This window comes from Eurypyga helias, unplaced genomic scaffold (assembly GCF_000690775.1).
Source record: "Eurypyga helias isolate BGI_N326 unplaced genomic scaffold, ASM69077v1 scaffold16827, whole genome shotgun sequence".
Taxonomy (NCBI): domain Eukaryota; kingdom Metazoa; phylum Chordata; class Aves; order Eurypygiformes; family Eurypygidae; genus Eurypyga; species Eurypyga helias.
Window position 1 is genome coordinate 76695 of NW_010261358.1, and position 27927 is coordinate 104621.

General features: G+C 38.1%; 1 protein-coding gene across 1 annotated transcript; it reads right to left on the reverse strand.

The window, feature by feature from the left end:
• Positions 1 to 1070: 1070 nt before the first annotated feature.
• AEBP2 (AE binding protein 2) lies at positions 1071 to 27927 on the reverse strand. The gene is made up of 7 exons (XM_010155350.1): positions 27723 to 27927; positions 24512 to 24619; positions 16682 to 16868; positions 11678 to 11802; positions 6913 to 6980; positions 3286 to 3399; positions 1071 to 1652 (listed from the first exon to the last, which is right to left on the reverse strand). The coding sequence occupies exons 1-7, from the start codon at positions 27912 to 27914 to the stop codon at positions 1622 to 1624; spliced, it is 825 nt and encodes a 274-aa protein (XP_010153652.1). The 5' UTR covers positions 27915 to 27927; the 3' UTR covers positions 1071 to 1621.

The following is a 27927-nucleotide window of genomic DNA, read 5'->3' on the forward strand; positions in this document are numbered from 1 at the left end:
CTCGTGTCAGCACCAATGCAGAACGCATTCGTGCTCTATTAGGGTAAGCTCGCTTCTGCGACCAAAGGGTTAAGTTTATTCTATTTAATAAAAATTTAGTGTAAAAACTGCTGGTTATTAGTTTCACCGTAGTAAACTCCTCCCCAACAAGGAGGTCCAACTCTGCAGTTTGACTGCATATATCCATACAAATTTTACATATTAGTTCCTTCCAACAGTAAGGAAAAAACTAATTTTATGTTCACTATTAGAAAGGAGTGCCATGAATTAATTATGGGTACTATTCATCCCTCTAAGATTTCTGGGAAGGATGTTCAATGTATTTTTGTTCTTACAACAGATATTAACAGTAGTATATAGTCCCCTAGGTATGTAAAAGAAGGGGTTTTTTTATTGTTAAGGAAGGTGCTTTTTTTTTTTTTTAAACAATTCTTCTGGCAGCACTAGTGAATTACAATATCCTTCAATATTATTTCTACCGTAATATATACATTTTAACTTTTCATGCCTCTAGAAAAACATCTACAGTACATTTCATAATATAAAAATATATTACAAATCTGCTGAAATATTTACAAGCAATGTCCTATTATCTATATGCAACATTTTTGTCTCCATACAAAGACTAACAGGTTAGACACATCTCTATTTGTCAGTTAAAAAAATCCATGGCTTCTTGCTTATTAAGCAAGAAAATGATTTTACTTTCCTTTTCAAAGCCAACTTTGGTGCATAAAGGATTGAATTTCTAGATTATTTTTTTTTTAAAAATACCATTTTCTTTACATCTAGAAAACATTAGGCCAAATAAAAAAAAGTATACTTTACAAGTGAATGGGGATCCTAAAGGGTCAAAAAAGTAAAATAAACCACCAATAACACTAACTGCTTAAGTAGAGGTTTTTCAAAAACCGCCCATTGATACGGATCACATAAAAGCAGATCGCATTAACATACTATACTACTCCTGCAAAGGGGGTCAGACATACTGCAACACTCTTAACATCTTTAAACCGTACTATATGTATTCAGAGTTGACTGGAAAAGACAAGCATTCCATCAACATTTGTTTCAACATTATACTCCAACATATCTTAGAGATCTGCAAAGGGACACGAAGTTACAAATGACGAATGATTACTATCCACCATACTCAAAGGGCAGCAGGATAATCCCTTGGTAGTTGTTTTATGGCCTGGCATGTGTTACATTTAGTTAACAGTGACAAGAAGCCTAAGAGCTTGTTAACAGTTCTCCTGGGAATTGTGAGTAAATGGTGATGGTTACTTTTTCTTTTCATCAAATATAAACTACTGTATTCACTAAAGAAAAAAGCAGCTTAAAGAAGCAAGCATGCAAAGCCTTTTAGTTGTTCCACTAAGTTGCCAGAAGAGTGTTTGCTCAGTCTCCCACTGTACCATTCCATGAAAATGTGGATATACAGTAATATATTAATATATTCCACGGAAGCATCAACTTCATTCACAGAATGTTTACACTAAGCATAAATATTCATCTAAGAAAAAAAAAAAAAAAAGGATGGGATTTGACTAATGTGCAACTTTATTTCTAAATCCATTGTCAGTGACTAAGACTGCAGGTGTCCCCACTTGCTTGGGTTTTACCTCTTCAACCTCTTCTGGGGCATTGTTCTGTAAAAGAAGAGAGTACAGTTTTCCATGAAGACCCTCATACGTAAATGCAAGTCAGCTAGAGCATACTATGACAACATGACTATATAAAGATCTACTTTCCCTTAATTTGATCAAAATTGAAAGCCATTTTAGATGATCCCATATTAGCGAACACTTTAGGTAATTATTTCAAACTTTCTGCTGGAGTCATCAGTTTAGCGTGACATCAACAGCTGCCACAACCACTTTTTTCCCCCCCTTACAAAGTTTTGGTCTCCAGCTTTATTTCTCTGACCTCCCACAGTGGGTCCCAAAGCTCTTTTCGATCACACGCTGATCACGCTGCTAAAAATCTAAGCACAACATTGTGTGAGGGGACCGTAATTTTATCTGGGAGCGGTAGAACGGCTCGCTGACTTCTACCCATGGACTTCATCCCAAAGATCAGTACGTTTTTATTTTACAAGATGATTTTTTTCCTTTTCAAATCAAACTAATGTATCAGGTTCTGAGAATGTAATCAGTATGAAGATGACTAACACCTAAATTGGAGTATAAAACAGTCACTGTGTTAAGCAGTTTTAAAACACACAAACCAATTCCCTCGTCGCATTTTTATGATTTACTGCTAACATCAATAACTCGTGTACTAAAGTAAGTATTTTAAATACTTACATTTGCAAAGATAGCAGATAAAGTATGGTGATTTATTTTCATATTGTAAACCAAGCTTTCATTAATTTGATTAGTGAAATACACTGAATATTAAAGGTGAACTGAAAGGCTTATCACTTATCAAGACCTCAGATTAGTGTTCTAGGTACTCCTTTAGACACCGGATCACTGGGTGTTAAGGAAGAAACACAGGAATGCTCAACTTTGCTTATGGCAGAAATTTATTTTTTTCCCCTGACCCATTTTCATGTATTTTTAATATAAGCCCACAAATACGAATCGTTAGATGTTCAAAAAACTTGGGTGAATTAAGCATTTCAGATTACCTTTAAAAACTGTACACACACAGAACTGTGGGTACTGACAATTATGTGAGCACACTAATAAAAGGGGGGGGGGGGGGAAATCAGGAAATCATTAGAAACAAGATGGATTAGAAGCCAATCTGAAGTCCTACAAACACAAATGTGAATGCAGCTTAAAAGACAAGTAACATGTACCGTCCCCTTCTGTCCCCATCTATAGAATCTTGTATAAAAAAATAACAGTACTTGTAGACAAGTACAGATTTCAAGGTAATACTGCATGTATTACAGTTGAATATAAAATATGTAAAGATAAATTTGGACTTTAAAAAAATTGGTATACAAACCAGAATGTGATCTTAACAGAAGTGATCTTTCAGGATTCCACTGTATGTACCTCCTTTACTAGAATTTCTGTACACCAAGCACAAAAAAGTAAAATACACTTGGTAAATACACACATTCCCCGTTTCTCAGTAACTAGAGTTCAGTTCAAGAAGTAATTCTGAAATAACTTAAGACCTCAGAACTTAACTCCTGGACGCTGACAGGATCGAGGCTCCCTGGTCTGGTGTATAATGCATTACCAATCCTGATTTTCCAACGTCAAAAAGTTAAGTGAGGCTTAAGACTATATTTAAGTAAAGAAAGGTTCAAAATTAGGACATTACCTGTATATGTTTGGGTCCAGAAGCAAGGCAGTATCTTTTGGTAGCTTTGATAAATGAACTACTTTAGTTTTTAACTGATGTCGCTCACTTTCATTTACCCACACATCAGGCAGACTATGAATAAATAAATAAAATAAAAATATTCAAAAAAGATCAACTGTTTTTCTTACCATAAAATCATGCGGTAAACGAGTACATATGAAGTTTCTTAAAGTATTCTTCATATTTCATTAGTTAAAAAACATCTTCACTGGAGCGAGAAAAAGACAGACAATCTTTACATTTTTTTTTTTTCCCCCAAGCTCTCAGTGTGAAGAAGAGATTAAACAGAATTTAGATTATTCCAGAAGAGTACTAAACCAAACAGGCAATCATAACAACACTATGTTCTCCATTTTAACAATTTAATGGGGGGGGAGGAGGCAGGGAAAAAAAACACAGATCTTTGAAAATACTTTATTTTACTAGGCATAAAATTCTTTGATGGTGTCAAAAAAGTAAAGGCCAGACTATACAGGAGGCACTGCCCTTCAGGTTACACTACAGTGCTTGCTCCAAGTTCAAAGCTCTTGATGTCAAAATTCTCCAGCTATGCCAAGTTAATTGCTTGATTATTTTCTGAGGAATTCCAGGCAATCACGACCAAACATTTTGGCTATACAACAGTTTTCACTTTGAGATGGACTAGAACTTGGTCTTCACCCATGAAAGGGAATTGCTGCTTCACTGCCCCTTGCAGTGAAACCTGGGCAAGAGGGCCGGAGGTGACACACCCCACTGATGCATTCCGTACTTCCGTTCTCCGAGACCAAACACGCCTGATTCAGAGCCGCTAGTTGCATTATTTCTTCTTTTACGGAAAGCACGTTGGGGTTTGAAGGCCCTGCTGAGGTTTTCAAGTGACACACTACCAAGAGAGGCACCAGGCTTGCAGAGGTTATCAGTGTCTTACTGAAAACCTGCTTTCCTGCCTCCTTCCAAAAGTTAGCATTGACCAAGGCTGTGCAGAACGAGCGACCCATTTTGCTTAAACTACTGGGGGGAGGGGAACAACCTCCCCAAAAAAACCCACACCAAACCAACCACCCCCCTGAGATTATTTTCAGCCCAGTGACTTAAAGTGACTACTAGGAGCCAAAAACTGATCTCAGGTTGGGGAAAAAAATAAGTTTGTAATTGAGAACGCTAACATTTTTAATCAAGTTTCCAATTGTGAAACCCAATGTTCAAGACTACCTAAATGAAACAGTTCTCTCACTGAGCTACATACAATTTCAAACACTTTTGCAAGTTATTAAACTTAATCTCTATTTTTCAGCAATGAAAGTTAGCTGTAACTCACATTCAATTTGTTTGGGTAAGCCATTCAAAAATGTGAAACAGAACTTCTATCCCAGTAGGAAAAAGGGGTTTCTCCAATGTGACTTTTCCCTTTTCAGATGAAAGTGAGTGAATAAAGAAAAAAATAGGAGGGGGACACCTCGCAGGAGGCAATCCATATATGTACTAAGGTTTAAGATGGATCAAAGGTAAAAAAGCACCACAGGACTTCATAAAAAGTCAATTTTTTTTTTTTTGACAAGCAACACTCAGAAGACATTTTTATTAGAAGCTACCCACTAAAGATATACAATAATACAAACAGCAAGTACGAAAGTTCCACATGCAAAGACTATTTGAGATACACATAGATCCAACAACTCGGTGAACTAAGTAGTACTGGCACAAAGAATAAATTCCTGCTCTTAAAAAAAAAATATTTCTCAAGTTATTTTCCAGTTGTATAGGAAATGGGTTAAAGACCCGTATTTAAATTTTCCTGAAAAAAAAAAAATCAACGTACAGAGAACTTGGAGCAGTTTAACAGTTTCTCAAGATCACTCAGAGTAGAAAAAGTTAAATCATTATGCAAGAAATATTAACTTGTCCTTTCCAGTGCAGATATTCTAATATTGTATTCATCTGCATAAGCAAAAGATTGTAATATTTTGAAAGGAATAATTTCAGAATGCTATGACATATAGTATTAACACCTGCCCTAAAAATAATAAAGACAAACACCTACACTTTTTGCTAGAATATTTTGGTTATTCCTTGCCAAGCTGAATGGAAACTTCCAGTCTAAGAGTGCTTTGATGAACAGCAAAAGCTATAGGCACCAAAATTGCATCAAAATGCCAAACATTGCTGCAGATAACTTATCAGCAACCCTAGTTCTCTGCAAAGAGAGGTTATAATAGATTCACACTGCCAAGTTCACCCTACTGCACGTGACTAATTTGGGACACCACAGAACTGAATAATTTAAACCACTGCACCAAAGCAATGGTAAATTTCTGTTATGCTATGGCTTTGCATCACCATCCCGTTCAATAACTCCAGTACTGTTTTTAAGTGAAAGATCCCCTTGTCCTAAAAGTTAACTTCATGAACTATGGCTATTTAATCTGAAACTTAGATAGCCTTATCTAATGGATTCTACCAATATAGAGATATCTTCCTAGTAGAACTGAAGTTCCTTTTAAGAAAGAGCCTCTAAACCTGCACGTCCTGCCTAATTATGAAGTTATTAATCTTAGCAAGCACTAAACATCTCATTAGCTTCCATCTTAATGAGAACTAAGTATCCCAGTAACTTCTGGGATACAGGACTATGAATCCACGAAATAGATTCTATTATAATTATTTTTAACTTTTTCTTTTAAAGTAGTTAATTGCCTCAAAACTTGTGGAAGACATGGAGCAGACAGCTACCACCTCTCCTGAAACTACTCCGCCTACTGCTCTCCTACAGCACAGTTGAAACCAAACATTTATTCTACTTTTCTATATAACTAAGAACAAAATATCTAGGTGTAAATTCTTTTCAGTGTCCGAAGAAAGCGATGAGATCTCAGCTATTTCAAAGTATAGATAAATTATTTACAAAGTACACTTATAACCCCCTACGTCCCAAGCCTACCCAAGGGCAGCACCTTCACCTGCATTACATGCAAGGCTACTCATCTGGAACAAGGCAGAACTTTGAAAAACCAAGAGCAAAAAAATAGGCAGCCAAACATGCTGAAAAATTATTCCAAGCTCCAGTGGGAGAAACCAAAGCAGAAGCAATATGAGAGGGATACCTTAGAGGGCCAACTGTGGTTCCTACACTGTTATATTGCAGCACCTACTCAAAGATTCTTACAGTTCTACTGTTACACTGATGATTGTACTTTTTCAGTACCTAGAAGCATTTTAGGATCATGATGAATCAGTGATGTTGTCCCAGTGATGTTTCCTTATTCATATGGCTGATGAAACCAACCTCAACTCCCCATTCAATAATCTCAGGACCTTCTCATTAAAACCCATGGTGACAAAATGCATCAAAAATACAGGTTCAAATTTACCTAAACTGGCATCAAAGTTAAAAAACCTGAAAGCTACAGTAAAAAAAAAAATCAATTAAAACATTGCTTATTGTTTTTAAAACTTCTAAAGTGATTTTTAGACAATTTTTTAAAACATGAACTTTAATGTAGATCTCCAAAGGCATAACAACGTTCAGTGCAGACAGATAATTTACCCTGATGTAAAATCCTTCCCCATTTAACCCCCATATCGTATCACTAGCAGTATACTCACATGTCCTCTGGTGTCCAATGAAGCAAGAGTTTTATTTTTCCAGAATCTTCTTTTCTTTTAGCTATTACCTGACAATAATTAAACAAACCTTAATTAAAACCGAACCTGCAGATATTTTTGCTCAAAAATTTGCTCTTCATGTTCAACTGGGCATTCATAAAAGGCAGACAGCTTTACTCTTTGAAAGTTGTATTCATTCTATACGTAGGTAGAATGTACGTATTACTCCTCAAGCCATTCTGGGCAAGGCTAATATTTCCCTTTAATGTTTGTCTACTGAGTGGTTCCAAGGGAAAAAAAAAGCATCCTGGAAGTAGTTTTCTTTCTTTTAAAATAGTTCAAATTTTTAAGCAGGTACTCCAAAAGCTTTGAGGAACATACATTCCACTACAAATATACTCATGTTGTTCCACAAGCAGTCTATAGAAGATGAAAGAAACTGATGCAGCTCGTCGTTTAATTCCAGCACGGTCTAAGAATAACGTCATCTCTCACAAACGCTCTGACATCTGGACATGTCATACATAAAGCTTTCTGGATCATCTTTACTCAGACCTTGTCAGTATTTAAACCAAGCACTGAATGAGGCAAGGGCAAAGGCTGCTGGCAAGAACTCACAGGCTTACAGGGATTGTTTAACGCCTACACAACAGGGACCCTTAACACTGCTCAGGGTACGCTTGCTACGCGAATGACGAAGCAAATGATGTCAAAGACCTGCCGACAATTGAGAGTTTAAGCAGAACATATGCGCTCCACTGGTAAGGTTCCAGACAAGAAGTGAGAACTCCTTTCTCATCATTTCTCATACTAGCTCCAGCAGAGCAGCACATAAGATACGCTCACAAAGTTTTTAGGTGCAGGACCCTGAAGTTAGATTCCCATCTTTAGCCAAGATAAAGTTAGAAATATAAACAGGGAAAGTATAAAAAAAGACATCTGTTCTTTCAGGTGCAAATGTATTCTTTAACAGGCATTCAGAAGGTATCTCAAACACTTACAGTATTCATAAAAACAGGGACAAATCGTTTGCTTCCTCTTCTCCTGATTTTACTCTCAACTTCTGCTTTACTACATGTCACAACACTTCATACAGATTTTCCTCTTTGCTCTAAATACCAAACTGTCCCACCTTCTGCACCTCTGAGCATAAGATGCTTATTACATCTTTGACAGATCCTACACACAGCCACTGCAGGTACCGTAAACTCCAAAAAGTTTACTAGAAGACCTATAAAGCACAGAAATGCAGAGGGATGGCAAGTGATCTTTACGCAAAAGGCTAACCTGAAACGCAGCGCACAGCACTTAAACGCTGACGTCCATAACCTGCACCAGCCAAAGCCATTTCCCACAGCTGAGCACGGTGGTAAACTGAACATGGTCATGACATTTCAAGGAATTCACAAATTTGTTTGAAGTTTTATTTTTACAACTATGCAATCTTCTCAACAAAACTCAGGACTCTGCTGTCTCAGCATCACCACACTGAGAAGAGAGGTATTTGTAAAAACTCAAAAATCAAAACACTGACGTGTAAGAGATTCACCGTACAAAACCCAGGGCCCTTGAAGTACAGACTGAAATCTATCACTGCAAGTACCATGCTCTTATTCTAGAATCCTAGTAACATCCCCAAGCAATCAGAGCTAAACTAAGGGCTTGAAAAAACTTTCACACACAAGTTTAACAGGAGGAGAAAATAGCTTTTAGCAGTAGAAAATTTAAAAAAATAGTAATAATTGTTCATAACAAAAGAGCTAATCATATATAACACATGAAAGTTACTGCTAGGATGCTGTTGCAGAGAGATATGCCTGTATCCAATGTGAATCCTGCACTTCTCCCCTCTATCATTGTCTCGTCTTGTCCCTACTAAATAATCAACACTCAAACTCAGAAACGCACTTGGTTTTGACTGGAGTGAGAGATCCTCCCTCCACATATGGAACAAGCATATTTTTATTTAATATTAAAAAGGAGCATGGTAGCTTTCTGTTAGGAGACAACAGAAATCAGGCATCTATAGTTGCCATTGATTTTTCCCCACATGTATTTTGAATTTGTCAAGTTTTAAGATTTTATGAAAAGCATCCACTTTTATGACAATTAGCGCAACAAAAATTTTAATTGTATCCTTGGCAAAATAGTCAGAAACACAGCTATCTTGCAGACAAATGCAAAATTGAAAAAAGGCAGTTGAAAAAATGATTTACTATTTTGACACTAGTAATCAGCGCTTTACTGTCAAGCCTGCAACTATGATGATCTGTAGGCTTTAAATTATTCTGTAAAGCACTGAAGTCCATTTAAGTTTTTCATTTGATATAATTCAGCCAGTAGATGTATGCTCAATACAGCTTTATTTCAAAAACCTCTTACTATATTCTCTACATTTCATGTGCTATCCCAGAAACAAAAGGGAAATTTAACTGGAATTCATCACTGTGGAGGGAACATGCAGATCAGAAGTGGAGTTCTACTGACCTCTTCTGGAAAAAGAAAAAATGTCACCCTACAAATTGGTAATGCATCTTTATTCACTTACTGTTTTTCAAAGTTTTAAGATTGCAAAACACATGTAACTAGTTGCTACACGAGTGCTGAACTGAAATAGCTAAAAAAGGCTAAAAACAGTGAAAAGAACAGTATTCCAATATTTTAGAGAATTGTTTCTAGCCATTTCAAAAAGCTGGGCAGGGCAGGAGCAGAGGCCAAGCTGCATTTTTTTTTTTTTTCCAATGTAATATCTGCTCTTTAGGTTACTTTTTCCATCTGATAATTCAGAGAATCAAAGTACCAAGAATTTTGACTCCAATTACAAAAGACTAAGCAGAAAAAAAAGCATCTTGAGGTCAAAGGTTGGCAAAACCCCTTATTCAAAAGGGCTTTGTTGATGACTGCGTTCTACTGCTTTCCGTATCTATGATGATGGGTTTAAAAAAATACATATAAAAGCGTGCCTTTTCACAAGAGATGAATGGTATCTACACTGACTGCTTAAAAATTATTCGTGTTAGTATTTTGTCACGAGGATATCCATCCTGTAAAAAATGCCAACACAATGCAGTATCTTTTATGCAGCATAAGACTATAAACCTACCCCATTTATGTCAGTTTTCAGACAGCAAGGCAATTTTAGCTTCCCATCTTTCACCTTTCAAATTAATGCCCCCGACACACACCCCCTGTTCTACGCTATTTAGCCTGTCCCCACACAAATCAGTGTCCCAGTGCTTACGAGTTGGGCCAACGCGTCTGCACCCGAGGTGACTGCGAGCTCAGCTAACAGGGTACACCCACACGACTGCTTCTAGCCTACCTTTGCTTTTTAAAGCGGACCGCGTGCCCGGTCCCATCAGCACAGCTAATGCCCGGCGCAAGCCCACACCAACTGTCACAGCACGCTGAAACAGGGTAAGCAAGCGCAGCACAGGGCTGGAATCTGCCACCGGTACCACCTCTCCTGCGACCGAGGTCTGAGCAATTTCTGATCCACTCAACCCCCTACCACCTCCAGTGATGTGTGCACAGGTAAGCTAAAAGGGTTTTCACCACTTCCTCCAAGTTAATACCAAGCGGTTTTAGAGCACGTTCCTGCCTCTAATTCCATCTCCTTATGAATTATTCCAATAGCCAGAGGTGAACTTCCACAACTGAGCAGTCTGTCTGGATAGCCTTTCAGATTAAAGCCAGCTGTGAATTGGAAGCGAATCTGCTTTTGTCACAGCACTGTAAAATCCGCATTGGCCAGGGAAACAGTTAAGTCACCTGCAAATCTCCACTTGCAGCTGGTGCTCATTGCATCTAAGTTCAGGAGTAATCATTTGGGAGAAGTTTCTCCTACAGGCCACAGATACTTAGAGCAATCAGCATGCTGAAGTAAGTTTCATGCATATAAAGTCATCTTTTCTTTATGGAAGGAGACTGACAGCTCAATAGTTTGAATCGTGTCACGGTTAAGCCATCGCTCAAGACACAGCAGTCAGTATTCTTGCTCTGGACTGAAGTTGACCTTGCAGTAGTCTGACAATTTACAAAGCGCCCTCTTTCATTTGTCCCATCTCTTAGTTCCTTTTTCCACCTTTTATGTGCTCCTAGCTCCCAATTCAGTTAAGAAAACCTGAGCTTATACAGCTTTCTGAACAGATCCCAACACAGTATTTCAGTCCCCCACGAACACTGGTGTCTATCCTAGCCACAAACAAGTGACATTAAGAAAACAGGATATGGAAACAGGACTAAAGGCCAGTTCCTCACACCCAGCAATTTACTGACATGTTGGTGGTAAATTTATTAATATTAAAAAAAAAGGGGACAACAATACATTGATTCAGGACTACATTTTTTAAACTGAAAAGAAGGAATAAAGACAAAATCCAGATCAGTATTTTTAAATATTCAGTTATACAATTACGCTCAAAGTGTTCCTTGTGATAAATTAGCACTGTCACTCACAGCTATTGGAATGCCATCTGAACTACATTCCTACTGAGAAGACAGAACCAGTTTTTTCTGCAACACATGCTTACTGTTAGGTATTTCCTCTACCAGACAGGCAATGTTGCAAGCTATTCAATTTGTGAGCTAGAACAACTACTAACACTACTTTCCAACGGTTATTTACTAACAGAAATGGACAAATCACCACTGTAAAATAGCACTATTACTTTACAGCAGTAAGAAGAAATCAGAAATCTTTCTGAAGTAGCAGATTTTTCAGAAACATAGGTAAACAAACAGAACACATAATATTTATACTTACAGTACTATGAAATACAACACTGTGGCCTTTTCCTAAGCTTTCTATATGTGCTGAGAGGTTAAAGCAGATGGCTCGATGTCTGATAGCATCCAGTGTTTGCGCATCAAAGAAGTCATGAGGTCTTGCTGGAAAGGAAAAGAGATCCTTAGTGGTCAGCACACTGAAAGCACTCAAACACATTCAAGCACGTAAGCGAGCCTGAAGTGTCATCAGTAAATCGTTTATCATTATGGCAGCTGCACTACCTTGTCAAAGGCCTGTAAACAATGTCGCTGAGAGGGAGGCATGACTCCAGGAAGGGCACAAATCCATGTGGATTAAACAGCTATTCTGACAAACTGAATTACACTCACTCTTCATTAAAAATTCACTAATTTTGCTGGGTACCTCTGGGAACATCCATTACTACCACATCTTAACACACACACACACCCTCCCACCCACCCCAACTCCCCCCCCAGAAACAAAGTCCCAGCATAAAGAAACTAAACCCAGGACTCAGTAACAAACGTGAGTTCTAATTTAACACAAAAACAGCCCAGTTAGGTTATGATATCAACAATGTCACTGGAAACTGAATTGCTTGGTACTGCAGTGAAACACAAAGCAAAAGATTAAATGAGAATGATTGTAACCATACAGAAAATACTAGCTTGTCAAGAAATTTTTGATCTCCAAGGAATAATAATGCTGAACGGTCACATGAAAAACTCCACACCGCTACATGTGTTTCTTTTGATGTAAAAGTTGTCATTCCATGTTTTTTGATTATTAGTGAACAGATTATTTTCTGGCTGAGAAGCACCAAAGGCATCACATACTACAATTTATAGTGAGTAAAAGGAAATTAACCTCCACCTGATATTTTACTAGCAGTCTAAAGCCATCAACTCACTAGATCTTTTCTTTTAGAAAAGGACTTTTAGAGTTAAGTGTTTCTTGAACAGTAAAAAAAATTGAATTCTGATTTGGAGTGTAAAGAAGATCTCCCAGTTCTACACTAAAAGTAAGTAAAAAAATAACTGCTGCCAGGTACATATTTGCATACTGTTAGAAATGCTTCACACAGTTTTAAAAAAAAATATTCCATTAGGTACAGTAGTGAAATTACATGAGCAAATACAGTATGAAAGTGTTCAGAATTTTTAAGGCTTGAGATCAGGAATTCTCTATATAACACACTTGAAACTGAAACTAAGAGCTGATATTACTTTATCAACTGTATGTCATCCTCCAATCTGCAAAAACAGTGACTCCAAGTCCTGTTGTGCTAATTTAAAACAACGTCTATATTCCTTGTCACCACGATTATCTACCCATTATTTCAAAACAAACCAAACTCCACTTAAAACTAGTATTTGCTACACTCCTGGGACTAACTGTTGTTAAGCATTCATCTGTACATTATGTTCACTCCCTGCTCTAGCTCAGCTGGGTACTGCCAATTAGGCAGTCATCTCACTCAAGTGTTTTCTCGCTGTAAGCCAGAACGTGGAACCGCAGCTCATGCTGCAGGTGGTCAGTGATGCAAACATATAAATATTTTATAATTTAATAGGAAGGAAGGGAGGGTGGAAAGAAAGAGACAGCCCCAAATTTTTGCTTTTCATCTCATGCAACGATTTTCTTCAGGATTTACCACTGGATAACATTCAATGGATGCAGAAGAAAGGGCAAAATTTGTCAAAGGCATACAAACAATTCTATTTATTCCTTAGAGCCTTAATGCTGTATCTTCTATGTATCTTAAATCTATTCCCCAAAATGCTTTTCAGAGTAAGGTCCCTCCCAAAAGATGACAAGTTCCAAGTACACACCAATTACTTAAATCAATTACATTAAAATCTTTGCAACAGTAGCCTACTGAATAACGTTCAAGTCATGGAGCAGTGAATGTGTTTAAGGCTATCCAGAAGAGAAAGCAAGCTACTGACTGCTGTCCTGAATCACTCTGCAACATCAAAATTTACAGCACAAATCAGACCATCTCCATAGCACAATTAATGTAAACAGCTATATGTCCACAGTAAACATCATAAAAGTGCTAATTTCCAAACTTAACACATACTGTTTGCAGGCAGGAAAAGAGAAAAGCAAAACAGTTTAAGAACAGCAAAATGTTAAAGAAAAAAAAAGGTAACAGTAAGAATTCTCTTTACAGTCTAAATTAGAAGATCACGTTCTTGTCACATATAATGCCACAGTAAAGTCTCCTTTTTTTATTTAGGCATTAATGTTTCCCAGAAGGGTGTTAACCTTCAGATATAAAACAGGTCTATATAGAGGACACAAATTTATTGATTTGCTGTATTTAACTTCTAAGAATTTATATATGAGGATGCTTCAACAGCAGTGTGTATTAGCAGTCAATTGCCAACAGGTATTTAGTCAGCCAACTACACCTTGCAAAAAAAAACCCAGTCTAACGAAACCATGAGGAGGTATAAACAACATGCTGACAACATTTATTTCAGGAGAGAAACTTTGTGATACAAAGCTGACTTCTCATCAAACGACCATGCATGATTTAAAAGGTCATACACTACCACTCAGCATCTGGCTTCACAAATAGCGTCAAAATTGCTCGTAAGCCAACTTGGAGAGAAGCTGGCACATACATTCAACACCTCTCCTTCTTGATACTTTTAAATTAGCTAAATATAAATCTGTGTTTCTAGCTTTATAAAGACTTTATAAAGATTTTATATAGACTGAAAATACTTAGTGCTGTTATTCTGTTACTTGGTCTCCTTAGATAAGGGCCTTTGCCCCCTGCTAACCCATCTTCTTGTGAAGACAAAACACACACACTTGGCTAACTTAAACCAAGGTAAGAAACAAAACCAAGCAAGACTGTATCAGCCCTTTGTCAGGTTCACCTAGTCACCGCTAATCCACACAAAGTTTTAAAGAAAAGCTATCGCTAGTTAGCATTTTCAGAAAATGCCATCGACTTTGGATACATTTCTGGGTCACACACCCTCTGGAGAAATACATTACAGCAGTCAGTTCCCCACTCAGTTGGAGATGATTTCTGCCTTAAGGCAAAACTCCACAGCCAGCATTGCATTTGTCTCAAGAGGTAAGCAGATTAAAAAAATGCTCAAGCAGCTGTCATTCCTGTTCCTGCGCAACACTTGATCAAGACAGCAGACCACTGAGGCGCTACAGTTTGGTCTTTACCATTCCCATCACATTTGCTACTGCTATTTTTTGCCATAGATTCATTCAAGAATTCTGCAGTAAGAATTCATTCTAAGAATTCTTACTATGATTAGAACACCTTAGCAGATAAAGTTTTAACTAGGAAGCTCCAATTTAAAACTTGCCAATAACGTTCATCAATTAATAACAAAAGGCCAAGCTGAAAGACTATTTCTGCATATACTGAGGGGGAAATTGAACTAAGGTGCACTAAATCAGCCCTCTAACAATCAATATGGGAATCAAACCAAGATGCAACTTGGGAATCCCTGAAAGTAAAAATTTCGATGTGGTAAGTCTCAGATGTCTATTTTGAGTAACACAGTTAACAAATCAAGGCAACCCTTTAGGAACCTGCAACTATTTCAAGTCAGTCTCTCTTTTGTTACACCTAAGATGAATTAGAAGGATACTGCAAAGTGACCACATAACCCTTCCTTGATCAGCCTTCCTTTCCTGAGCCTTCCCGTTTACATGGATTGCAAGAGTGAAGGGGAAAGCCCTTCAAAAGTCAAATTCTGGAAAAAACAAAAATAGCTTTCTACCTTCTTTGAATGTTGAATCAGTGTCCAAATTAGAGGAATTTTTCAGGTTTGCACTTCAAGAAGAGTTTAATGATCAAATTTGTTCACATATATTTTAAAAATACCCCAAAATTTAAAGAAAAAAAAAGGAATTACAAGAACATTAACTAAGGTTAACAGAGGCTCTTCCAGCACTGAACCACACAGTTGTCACCCAGGGTGGATCAAAGACACAGGAAATACACTTTTCAGAATTCTAGGTGACACTATAATTTTCCAGGACAGCCTTCTTTGTCTTCAAGGCAGAAAGATGACCACTGCAACATGACCAGTTGCTTAAGACCCAGGTGAGGTATTAAGTTGAAACAATCACCATCATGTGATACAGAATCCTCACATAAGGCCACTAATATGTGCATCCATTCTTGCAGTACCATTTGAATAACTGGTAACTCTATTTCTCCACAGGAACAGGAGTACAGTGAAGTGTTCTGCCACAGAAGAGTTGCGAAAAAATAAGTTTCTGAAAAAAAAGGGCATCCAAAGCAACTCTAAACTTAAGTGAAATATTTTAAAAATTGCCTAGTCTTTCCTAACCGTTTTTATACATTAGAATCCATAAATAAATTTGACACCGTTATTAGTCTGCTGCTAGGACAATTCAGGAATCAAAATGGACTAGAAAAGGTACTTGGTGATTATTGCTTGCTAGAGGAAACAATTCTCACTTCAAAGGATAAGTCACACTTCTTGGCACATCGTTCTCATATAAATTTAACGAACATCAACTATGAGAAGAAAGATTAAAAAGCGTAGCAAGTCAGATCTGCCCAAAATTAGATCTCGGTTATGCTCATAAAACTGCCATTAAGCTAATGAAATGTTGGGCTCGAAAGAGAGCTTATATAACAAGCATTTATATGAAACTGCAATCTCTGTCTGCAGTACTGAACGTCAGATCTCATCATCACTAAACAGAACATTTTCCAACAGTAATATAGTCAGCAAAGAAGAAGTGACTTGAGAAGCATCTTTAAATTGCAATGTCAACCGCTGCTCACAGGAAACTCACCTTTCCTAACGAACAGAGATGCTTTACCCTAATAAGGAACACAGGGTCTGGAATTGTTTTACTCCCATGACAAGAGATGCCAACACTCCAGTGCTAAAGAACCCCAACCCTACCAGACCCACATTGGTAGAGAAACATCCACATTGAAGAGAAAATTCCTACCTAAGCAAACTCTGAAGAACTTCTGCTACTGGAGATACTTACGTAACGACCGTCGCCTCTTGTTCTTTAACTTTCTTCTTTTGTTCATTCCAGCTTTAGATGGGGATTCCTCTTTGGCCTTGGGCTGGCTGGCAACTTTTGAAGAGTTCTGCTGGCTGAAGTGTGTGGGCACATGACGGGCAAGTCCTCCCTGAGACGCAAAGCTGGCGTTGCACCCACCAACGACACACTGCGGAGAAAGAAACAGAACCACCGTGTCAGCGTGCTACATGGCACACATTCACAGGAGTCTGACAGATCTTTCAGTCTGACTTTTCTGGCTCAACCTCCAACACACTAAAAGGAAGATAAATTCTTAATGACCGTGCAGTTCTTCAAAAGAAAACCAGAAAAATAATCTGAAAGAAATGTTTATCTCAACTTTATAACTGTTAATAATTATTCCATGGTAGAATCCCCTTTTCTACACTGCATTATATTCTATAATATTGTATTGCATAAACCCAACCTGAAACAACGCAGTGACAAACTCTTCCCACAGAAAATAAATGCTTATGAAGAACTTTCTGCTTTACAGACCCACATGCCCTTGTCTTTCAAAATACTGCATTCTTAATCTGTGTTTCTCAACAGCTCTCCAGTCTTCTGCATTTGGTAACAGTAATGCTCTCTAACATCCTCCTTTCTTCTGACAAGGCAGAAATAAGAAATACATCCTTACCCACGTAAAACTTGAAACAGCTTAACCCTTTTTGTAAATGCTGTACAAAGTCAACACATAGTAACCTTACAGTTCTGTCTAAAACTAACCTCAGTAACTTGAAAGTTGGATTAACAATTATTTATACATTTGTTTGGGGATTATACTATTACTTTAGAAATCTTTAAGAGTATTTTAAAGAAAATGGCCTCTCTCAAACAGAAAAATAAGAAAAGGTCCAACAACAATTAAGCAGAAACACAGAAACCACAAGATACATGCAACTAATCTAGTGCTGGCTATAGCAACTATGAGTATTTTTGTAAATATTTGGTTTATATTTACAATTATCTCATTTGCAAAATGAGTATTTAAATTATGCTGTTGGGTAGGGAGGCACAAACCTTTTCTCTTGTGCTCTGAGCTTACAAGGGTAAGAGAAAAGGGATTTTAGAGGATAGATTCCATCACTGGCTGCAATGGATTGTGTATCCACATTATCAATTTTTCTTCTGATCCAGGGAACAGCAGTAGGGCAAATGAGTGGATCAGCCAGTAGCAAGAAGTCACTAAGACATTGGAAATTTCTCCTTCTTCCCCATCCATTCTGCTCCTCTCCTGCCCACCCCCCTTCCCCTATTTCTCATCTTTCATCTGTACCTCTCTTCTCTACCACTTCTCTTCACAGCACACTGACGAGGCAGCTCCAACAGGAGTTCAGGAGTAAGTCATGCTACAACTATGTGCACAGTGCTAAATTTTCTCTGAAGACTAAGGATGAATCGGCAAGCTCTTAGAGGAATCTGCCTCAAGCCTGAACATTTGACTGAAAGACAACAGCAGAACAGCACTCCGCATGTTTTGTCCCTAAATCATCACAGAATAACAGTGTTCATGAAGAGAAAAACCTGTTATCCCCAAGGACTTAATACTTGCTACAGGACTAAAAATGTGTATATATATTTCTGTAAGTAGTAAGATAACTACAAACATATAATTCCCTATCAAAAAGTTCTAGGATCCTTCACACCGTATTTGTTCCTCCTGTCTCCCCCACTGATAAGTGTTTTAGTAATCGGGAAAATTTTTTACCAAAAACCTACCTATGTCCTTTTACCTTGCCCTAACATAATTACCCATGTTGAAACACAGGGATATTGTGTACTTTTATTATAGTGACTTACAGTGTAAGAAATCCCAGGACATCCATGAAATTCAAACCACTCAAGATCCCGATATCATTTACACTACAGTAACCTCAGTGCAGGTTACTTCAAATTACTCAGTAATCCTCAGTGCAAGTAACCTCAGTGCAGGTTACTTTAATTACTTCAAATTAATACTGAAGATTAAAATTTACACTTACAAAATCATGGAGTGGTTTCAGTTGGAAAGGACCTTTAGAAGTCACCCTGTTCCAACCCACCTACTGTGGATAGGGACATCTACTAGATTAGGTAGCTCAACGCCCCATCCAACCTGACCTTGAACCTTTTCCTTGCTCTACCCAAGTTTTACTTTCAAAAGCCTTAAATCAGCATGTTTACAACTTCAGTATAGGCAACTAAAAATGATCTTTTTCCAGAAAGCCTATTTCTAGCCTGCAGGCAGAGTATGAAGTATGTGCAGAAATCATTACGTTCAGATACTGTGTAGTTTGAGACTACCTGATCATGTCATGGAACAATCAACAGCTGATATAGCAAAGATGAAACAGAATGTCTTTGCAGTAGACAGGAAATAGTAGAAGAGGAGAAGAATCTTACCTGTTTTTTTCTTTTTTTCTCTAAAATAATATATCCAGCAATCCGTTACTAATGGGCAAAGTCTCTTCTCTCCAAAGATAAAGGAGCAGTTCAGGCTGTCACTTCAGGATCTCTGGACGGTAAGTCGCACCAAATCAGCTTCCCACCAGATAATTATACAGATCTAGAGGGCTTCTAATAAATCAAACTCAACTATTATGCACAACTTTAAACCAGTCTTTTCATTTTTTTCCCCCAAAACCTAAATGTCAAAATTTTGCATTCAATTTTAAATATGATAGATTGGGTCCGGATTGGTGGATATGTTACTTCAAGAGAAAATAAGTCAACACATTGTAAGTTTAATTTCTCCAGCGTACCCATACCCACCATTATTAATGGGCAGTAACGAGCAGTGACTTTAACCAACAGGATAAAAATATCTAGCAACACAGGGCTTTTTTTTTCCTATTCAATGCAAAATAACCAAATCTCCTTTTTACAATACTGAAAGTGTAATTTTTCCAATAAACCTAACAGTAACATTTTAGACATCTGAAGAAACCTTCTTATTGCCTCATCATCTGTGTGTTTGGGGCGAATGCCTTTACATTTTCTACCTGCAACACTCTAATTGATAGAGGGTATCCTGCCAAGAGAGTGAGACACACGAATGGGGAATGGGGACTGAAGCTTTCTGGCTGTGTTTCTAGTTTTCAGCAAGTGTTGGTCTACTGAGTCATACCAAATGCAGTCACCCCTTAATGAATTCTGCAAGTTACAGGTGGTAGAGCGAGCACCAAATTTCATCTTTATTATTACTTTCTGCCCCTCTCTTAAAGGATGAAAGCCTCCAATGAACCTGTGTACTGTCACTCGTAGTTACCGAACGCATTTACCCCACACGAGCAAACCTTCCATGACTGATCTCAAACATTCCAGCATAGCCGCTGGAATCAGCATGTGATAGCAGTTGGCACCATAGCCCCATGCAGTCTTCTTTTTACAGAAAATTGCTATATGCAATTATTTTGCATGATATCTCCCACTGATTTCTTCTTACTCTACCATTTGTCCTTTCATTGTGCATATTATCTTCTATTTGGTCACCTAGACTGCGTTTTAAGAGTTTATTTGATATGTCTTCAAGAAACTTTCAATGTCTTGTACAGCAACAAGGCATAGCGAGTAGCACTTTGATTAATCTGAGTAGCAGAAACCATGCTGGAAAATGCAGGCTGTCACAGCTCATTAACTATTCAAGTACTTATTACTTCTAACAGTCAAGTTTACGACGAGAAAGATAAAGTGATTGAGGAAATTCTTTCTCAGCTTGCCAGTTACTGGCATCAGTTTTCTAACTGAGCAGATTATTCCTCTACATCCACCTGCCTACTTGTTCTGAAAGCCTGACAGTTCAAGTTGCTGAACCCTTGACAGGGCCACCAGCACATGTTGATGATGCTCTACAAGACACCACCGGTTTTTGAAAAGCTGCAAAAAACTGTGTAATAACAGAAGTAAAAAGGAGTAACGTTTAGTTTTCCTCTCTCAGCTCTGGATGTAAAATCACACACAAACATGAACATACTAAATGTCATCAGAGAAACAATTACAAGCTCTGAAAATGCCTATACTAAATTACTGTCTACGATGATTAAAAAAGGATGAAAGGATGGGTAGAATCAGACTGCAATAAGCAAAAGGAAAACTTCCAGCAGCACGAGATCCATGAACTTCAGGTATTAAGAGGAGCAGCACAGCTTCAAAAATACCTAACAGTGGGCCAAAGGCGGCCAGTAAGTTCTCAACCAGAAACACATTCTGGAAAACAACCAGTTTGTTTGTTCCTCTTGACAAGAAAAAGAAAACTAGGAAATGGTGTTTATCAAAAGTAGGATTGGAAGAGCACACTTCTTTGCAGAAACTGCATTTGACTGCAGTGAACGGTAACTGTGTCTCCTTTAACAGACACTTTCTCTGGTGGAGGGATTGGCATGTGCCTAGGAAAAGATACTTTATCCACAGCAAAACTTAAGGATGATGGTCACAAAAAAAAAGGGGCAAAAAAACCCCATCCACATGTTCCACATGTAACCCAAGGCCATCAGTATTAAAAACTTAGAAAAAAGGGAAGGGAATAAACAGAAAAGCAATCTGATGACTAAAGGGAACTGAACTCCTCAATTCTGCCCAAAGATCCAGGGGATCTGTTTTTTCCCCCCCACCTTAGTTCAGCACCTGACTCAGATATAAACTGTCTCCTTATGAGCTGAACATACACTACCAGGAACTTGCCCCATTTGAAAACAGAGCGAGTGTAGTAACACAGGTCCCAAAAACAGGTGCTCATAAGGTCATTTACCTTTGCTGTGACAGAGGTACTGCGATATTAATGCGGGGGGGACACACAGCGAACCACACAAACAGAAAACACAGCAGGAACTTGTAAGACCTGAAACATTGTGCCTTTATGATTCAGAAGTGAGCTCATTTCTGAGCCAAATGAACTACACAGTCACACAGTTTATATGAATGCACAGAAAGGGCAGGTGAACCCACAAAGACCTTGTAATGTGAAAGCACAGCAGCTCATTTACAGCTGGAGAGAGTTTGTCAAAGGACACCACCTTGTGTACCACAAACAGAAAATTAAACCCAGCATGGGGAGCTACATAAAATGAGTCCGCTTGCAAGCAAAAGGGTGGCAGGACAGGGACATAGCCTTCAACAGAGTAGTGCTAATGCAGAGGGGAGCTTTATGCCTGACACAGTCCCAAGCTGCCTGTCTATTTAAGAAAATATATTTCTAGTCAAAATAAAAGAAAAAGTAAGAACATAGCAACCTGCCCTATATTTATAACTATTCTCTGGTCATTTTGTAACTATAATGTTCTTGTACCTTTACAAAAGTAAATTTTACATGGTTTTAATCATCACTTTCCTAGCTAGCATTCTTTGCTTTTCCTAAAGCCACCTTGAGCAGCAGTTCTTCAGAAAACAGCATACAGCTACACTGTTTCCCGTACTGCCTTGACAGCTTTTCTCAAAAATCCTGGCTTTTTTTTTTTCTGCTTTTTTTAATAAACACACTGAATTACTAGGTATTTTCAGCAAGTTCCCCAAAATGACAGACTCCTTCCTTTTATGCTAGAACTCAAGTATATTCTCATGAGGCAACAGACGTTTCATTTGTAATTTAGGTTTTGGGAGATAATTTTGTCTGCAGTAATCATCAAGAACAAGAGGTCCTTAATCCAACCCTGACTTGAAAAAAATTTGCCTTTTCGCAAACCGTGAGCAATTACGACGCAGAAGAACAGCTAAATGCAACGGAAACATTTGCTCCATGTTGAATGACTGCTATAAAACAATTAGTAATGGCTGTTCTCGGACCGATCAAGACTAATATGCAGCACTCTTTTTGTATCAGACAGATTTCAAAAGCTTGTTAAAAAACAGCTAGTGAGAAAAGGGGGGCTAGCTAATTAACAGGTTGCTATCACAGACACTTACATACTTGGCTACCTCATGTGAGCCCTGAAGCCTATATTCAGCATAAATGACAGGGGAACAAAAGATGTTACAAAATTCTACTCAGACCACAATTATCCTCCATCCAAAGCCCCCAAGAGCAGATTGAGAAATAGAGATAAAAAACAAACAGAGGGACTGTAGACAACAGGATGAAGAAATGCTGAAGTGACACACGCTGAGCCACGATGATTAACTACTGTGTTGTGTTCCTTCCCTTAGTATGACCAGAAACTACAGCAAATCAGGTGGTCAAACAACATGTATTTAACACAAGATGATGAATATGAGTTTTAAATTTTAGGACTCTAGCCGTAGCCAGCCTAGCCAAGAAACTGGGATACCAACTTCAACTGACTTTGCTAGGTTAACTTGGACAGACTCAAAAGCACTACAGATACTTCTGAGCTACACCCACCTCTTTTAAACCCAGTGTCTCTAAAATTGGGTTTCTTTCATCTAGACCAAGTATACAAGTTAGTCTACTGAAAGACTTTCCTTCACGAACAAAGGTTGTTGTTATACTTTAAAAGCAGATAAAAATATTTAATTCCAAAATTAAAAAACCTAAGGTAGAAGCTTCCTCTGATGACTGGAGTTTTATTTTATTCAGGAATTAACACTTAAGTTTAGATTAGTTCATGGAACAACCACATCTGCATACTTTCAGGGATCTATAATCCTTATGCTACGCTTCCAAGAGGATGCTAACCTCATTCCTTTGAGCAAAGGGTATGATAACCTCACGAGCAAGTTTCCTGTTGTTATTCACTCTCAGTCAGAAATATTCAGACTGTACTACACAGTTCAGTATGGAAAAAAGTCTAACCTTCATTTAAACTTTTTCACATGCCATGTACTATTTTTACACCCTAGGTTTTCAGTTTAGTTTTGTTTTCTGTCATAACTACAGCTATAAGCTCTGCAGAAGTAGTAACTTCTGGAATACATCACTGTAACAGAAAAGTATTTTTTAGTAATAAAGCTACCCTAAAATAAGTTTAAAAAAAAAAAAAAGCAGAAGATATTACCTGAGAAGAAAGAGAGGAGAGGGAAGTGGAGAAACAGTGACTAAAACTTGGTGGTGTTGGGGGGTGGGAGAGAGAAAGGCATAAAATGCTACCTAAACTTAAAAAAAAGAAAAAACAACCCACCCTAATTCATTTTCATATCCTGCATGGAAGGAGAACTTCAGTCTGAAGTAGTGTGGGTGGGACTTACCATCAAGTGATCCAGGACTGACAGCTATGAACTGCCCCAACTGTATCCATAAGAGGATGAAGCAACTCATTAATAACGGATTGGTGGATATGGGAATGATAAACACTACTATACCTAGAATTGCAGGTACAGATTAGGGGGAAAAAGAAAGAGAAAGTTAGAAAATACTATGCAGGAAATACAGTCAGCTCAATGGTCCTGTATCCCTGACTCCCTCACTATTCTCAGCGAGATTAACCATAGTCACCGACTGCATTTCAACTGAATTTTGTTAGCAAAACCAGGTATTATTCAAACACAGAACATGCACCGTCAGGCATGATCCCAAGTTTAACGTGGAAGCGTAAAGCACGAGACAAAATATCTCACTGTTACAGTGTAAGCAGCTCAACTGGAAAACGCACCAAAAAAGTTTCAGCACTATGTACTTTTACACTCCCCCATCATTTACAGATTAAAAGAAACAGGGATCGAGAAGCAATAAGGGTATCTTCACCTGTTTTCATAACAGAACAGGACCTTTGGGCACTATTACTGCGCAGACGAAGGCTTGGCTCGCTGGATTCTTTTTAAGAAATCCTCCTGTGACGGCATTCTTGAATTAACACATCAGGAAAAATAAACAGGATTGCTCTTAAAATAAGGGATGACATATCTTACAACAACCCTTACCTTGAAAGGTTTGTCCCCACTGTGTGTCAGCATATGCCTCTGCAACCAACTCTGACTTGTTGAAGGTGTATTATATACTTTGCAACCTTTCCACAAGCAAACAAACACCTAATAGAGTAAAAACGTGGTAAGTTTACACAAGTCAAACAAAACATGAAAAAGAAAAACCACTAACAAAAACCCCACACTACAGATTAGCAGAGAAGCCTGTTTTCACAGCAGAAAGTACTTCAAAGATTTCTGAACAATAACCATTTATTTTGCAACATATCTCATGAAGGAAAAAATAATTACCAGCACAACTATTCAAATAAGCAGGTCACTGGAATAAAAATCTCAAAACAGATGCTCCTGCAGATAAACACAATTGTAAGCCATAGCATCCACTATAAAGGGTTTGTGTTTGCACTCAGATCTGTATCCACCAGCTACTGAGACAGAGCATTTTTAAGGGACAAATTCACATTTTCTGAGTAGCAGATATAGAAATAAAATCATTTACTCTCCTAGGCAAGTAATATCTCATTCTTTGAGCATGAAAAGGTAAAAAACTTTTAATTACAAAACAGTTGTTTAGATACCAGAGTTTTATACTATGGAATACTGGATACCTCTAGCTAGGGCCCTACACTCAATTCCTGATGAAGGAAGTTACAATTGCTCATAGGATTCAAAATCTATGGGGGTTCTGTGGTTACAGTGCACAGATCAGTCACATGCACACTAGTGCATTAATGGCAGAGGAACTTAGGCTGCTTTACTCTCCCATCTCATTCTGTCTGCCTATAACCGAGAGAATTAAAAAAGCTCAACAGACTTGCCCTTCAGCAGAATTTCCCCAACAGGTCTTTGTGTGAAGAGAGGTATAGTCCTAATTTGTAGCAGCAAAATGCAGTCCCCAAGAACAGCCTTATCACACAGGTTCTCCAAACTGCAGGAAACTAATGGGATTTAAGTTTCTTGTTCTCTTTTGGAAATTAAAAAACTCCATCTTGAAGAGATTCTATTTTCAGAATAAAAGAGCACCCACAGGAATGCTATGTACTTGTTGTATAACATCTAGATAACCCAGCTTACAAATACAAAGCTGGAAAACCCTGCATGTCTGTATGACTGATCCAGATCTACTGACACAAAAGGCCCAGCTCCCTAAGGGTGTCTGCATCTCCGCAGTTTGGAGACCCCTCAGAATTGGAATTTCAAGACTCCTGCTGTGCCACAGCTCCGTAACTGTCCCAGTTATTTTCATCAGCAACTGCAGAGCACTCAAAGGGGTATCACCATGAACTTACAGCTTTTGGAAATGCAATCCCTCAAAAAAACGCAAGTACTTGGTGTTACAACAACCCACCAGAAGTCCAGGCAAGGCTTCTTGGGAACCCTTGTCAAAAGGCTGAATCCAAAATATTTCTGAAAAAATATTTTGGTGAAGGAAAATTACTTCATCAGAAAGTTTCCTTGGCTCTTCATGGATCTCCCTGGTTTGGTTTGGAGCCATTTTGTCAGTTATTAGCTTGAAAATATGCATTTTACCATACAAGGATGCTTATCACATTGCTTTTAAGTTTTCAATAAGCAGTAACTACTCCCACTTTACTTCAAATTTATAGTTAAGTAATAACTGAAATCCAATCAAAACCACAAGAATATAATTTCTATGACGACTTAAAACACCTCGCCAGCAGGTGGCAGACAAATCCTTGAAACAAAACAGCCAGGATCAGTCCCTTCCATAGCATCAAGTTGAACTTAAAAAACCAAAGCACAACTCCAGAAGGAGGATAAAAAGTGTGAACTAAATGCAAGTCATTAGACACCTGGTGCTTCCAACAACCTCCTCTTTCAGAAAGCCAAACACAGTCTAACATTCTCTAAATAAAAACATCCACTGATCATGTCATATGTAATGTAAGTAAAAAGAAATACAATTTAAAAAAGAACACACAAGAAAAGCTCTGAAAATATCTTCCAGTCCCTTTTTAAGAAATGAAAAGGGGTTATGGATGAGATAACTGCATCTCTGAGGATCTTTGTTATGTGAAAGCCCACAGGATACTGATACACCTCATCCTTTTTATTGTTTGACCCACTTATATAAACCTACGAACAGAACTACAGAATAATCTCCTGGATATCTAAAAAGCCAGTTCACTGGATGCATGATTCTGCTTACAGCTTGGACTGAAAAAGTCACCAATTAGGAAGCTGCAAGTTCAATCACACCAAGAAACATTAGCTAAACACAACCAGCCAGGGCTGTCTGAGTGACCCAACTATGTAATAAATTATTTAAAGTAATGAAAATTAGCATTTTATTTAAGTCTCTTCTCCACTCAAGTGTAATGGTCTAACATTTTACTTCTGGAGACGTGACAGGACAATGTCAAAAGATAATGACTATTCTAGGTTAAGATTTGATATGAGCTCTCCAAGAAATTAAAGAGCTGCAACACAGAGCCTGCTTGTGCTTAATGTAAAGGTAGCTTACATAACATATTTCAGACATCAAAGGTAATTTGGGAGCTTAGGGAGAGGCAGGTAGTTAAGTACAGATTGAACTTGTTCTACTGGAAGATGGTCTCAAAATTTTAATGTTTCAGAACAACGGAAATTGCATCATTTGACCAGAGATTAGACTGAAGCATACATGATTATACGTGCACCTCTATTTAAAAAACAAAAATACTAGGTGCAGTTACACTGAAGGTATACTCGTCACCTGTACTACAGGCAGAGCTGTTCTGGTAAGACTGTACTCTCGAGTCAGGAAGTCTTACATCTCTCCTATTACACCTTCTGTATGTACTTTACCTCCAGTGAGACTCCATTTGTAAACATAAGCAAGGTTAAGACTTCAGCTGAGTTCACACGCAGTAACACATGTCCTGATAGTTTTAAAAAACTAATTCCAGGTACAAGCACTTAAAGATACACCAACAGCTTCAGGATGCTGAGAAGTTGGCACATCTCAAAAACCTTAAGGCCTCTAAACATTTATTCTTGAAGTCAGGCATTCAGTTAAAAGCACAGAATACCGAATCAAGTGTACTATGCAAAAGCCAACAGCTGCATGCCTGATACCAGGCTGCTGAAGGCCCAAGCTTAATTGCCACTAGCTACGGAAACGATACTTCAAAATAAATTTGCTGCTGTCATTAGAGTCAAATACTGGCAACTAAAAAAGAGGGAGAAAACAAGAAGTAAAACCAACCCCTCCTCGCTGACCATCCACATGTATGGAGCGAATGTGATCTGCCAAATCCGGGCTGGAGCTGAAGCAAGCATGGCAGTGGTCCCAGCAACAGTTATAAGCAATGCTCTTGGCAGAGGAGGCAGGAACTCCTTGTCCATTCATCATAACTGGGGTTGAACGCCCACTGGAAATTGTGCTGTCTACATCCATAATAGTGCTGCTT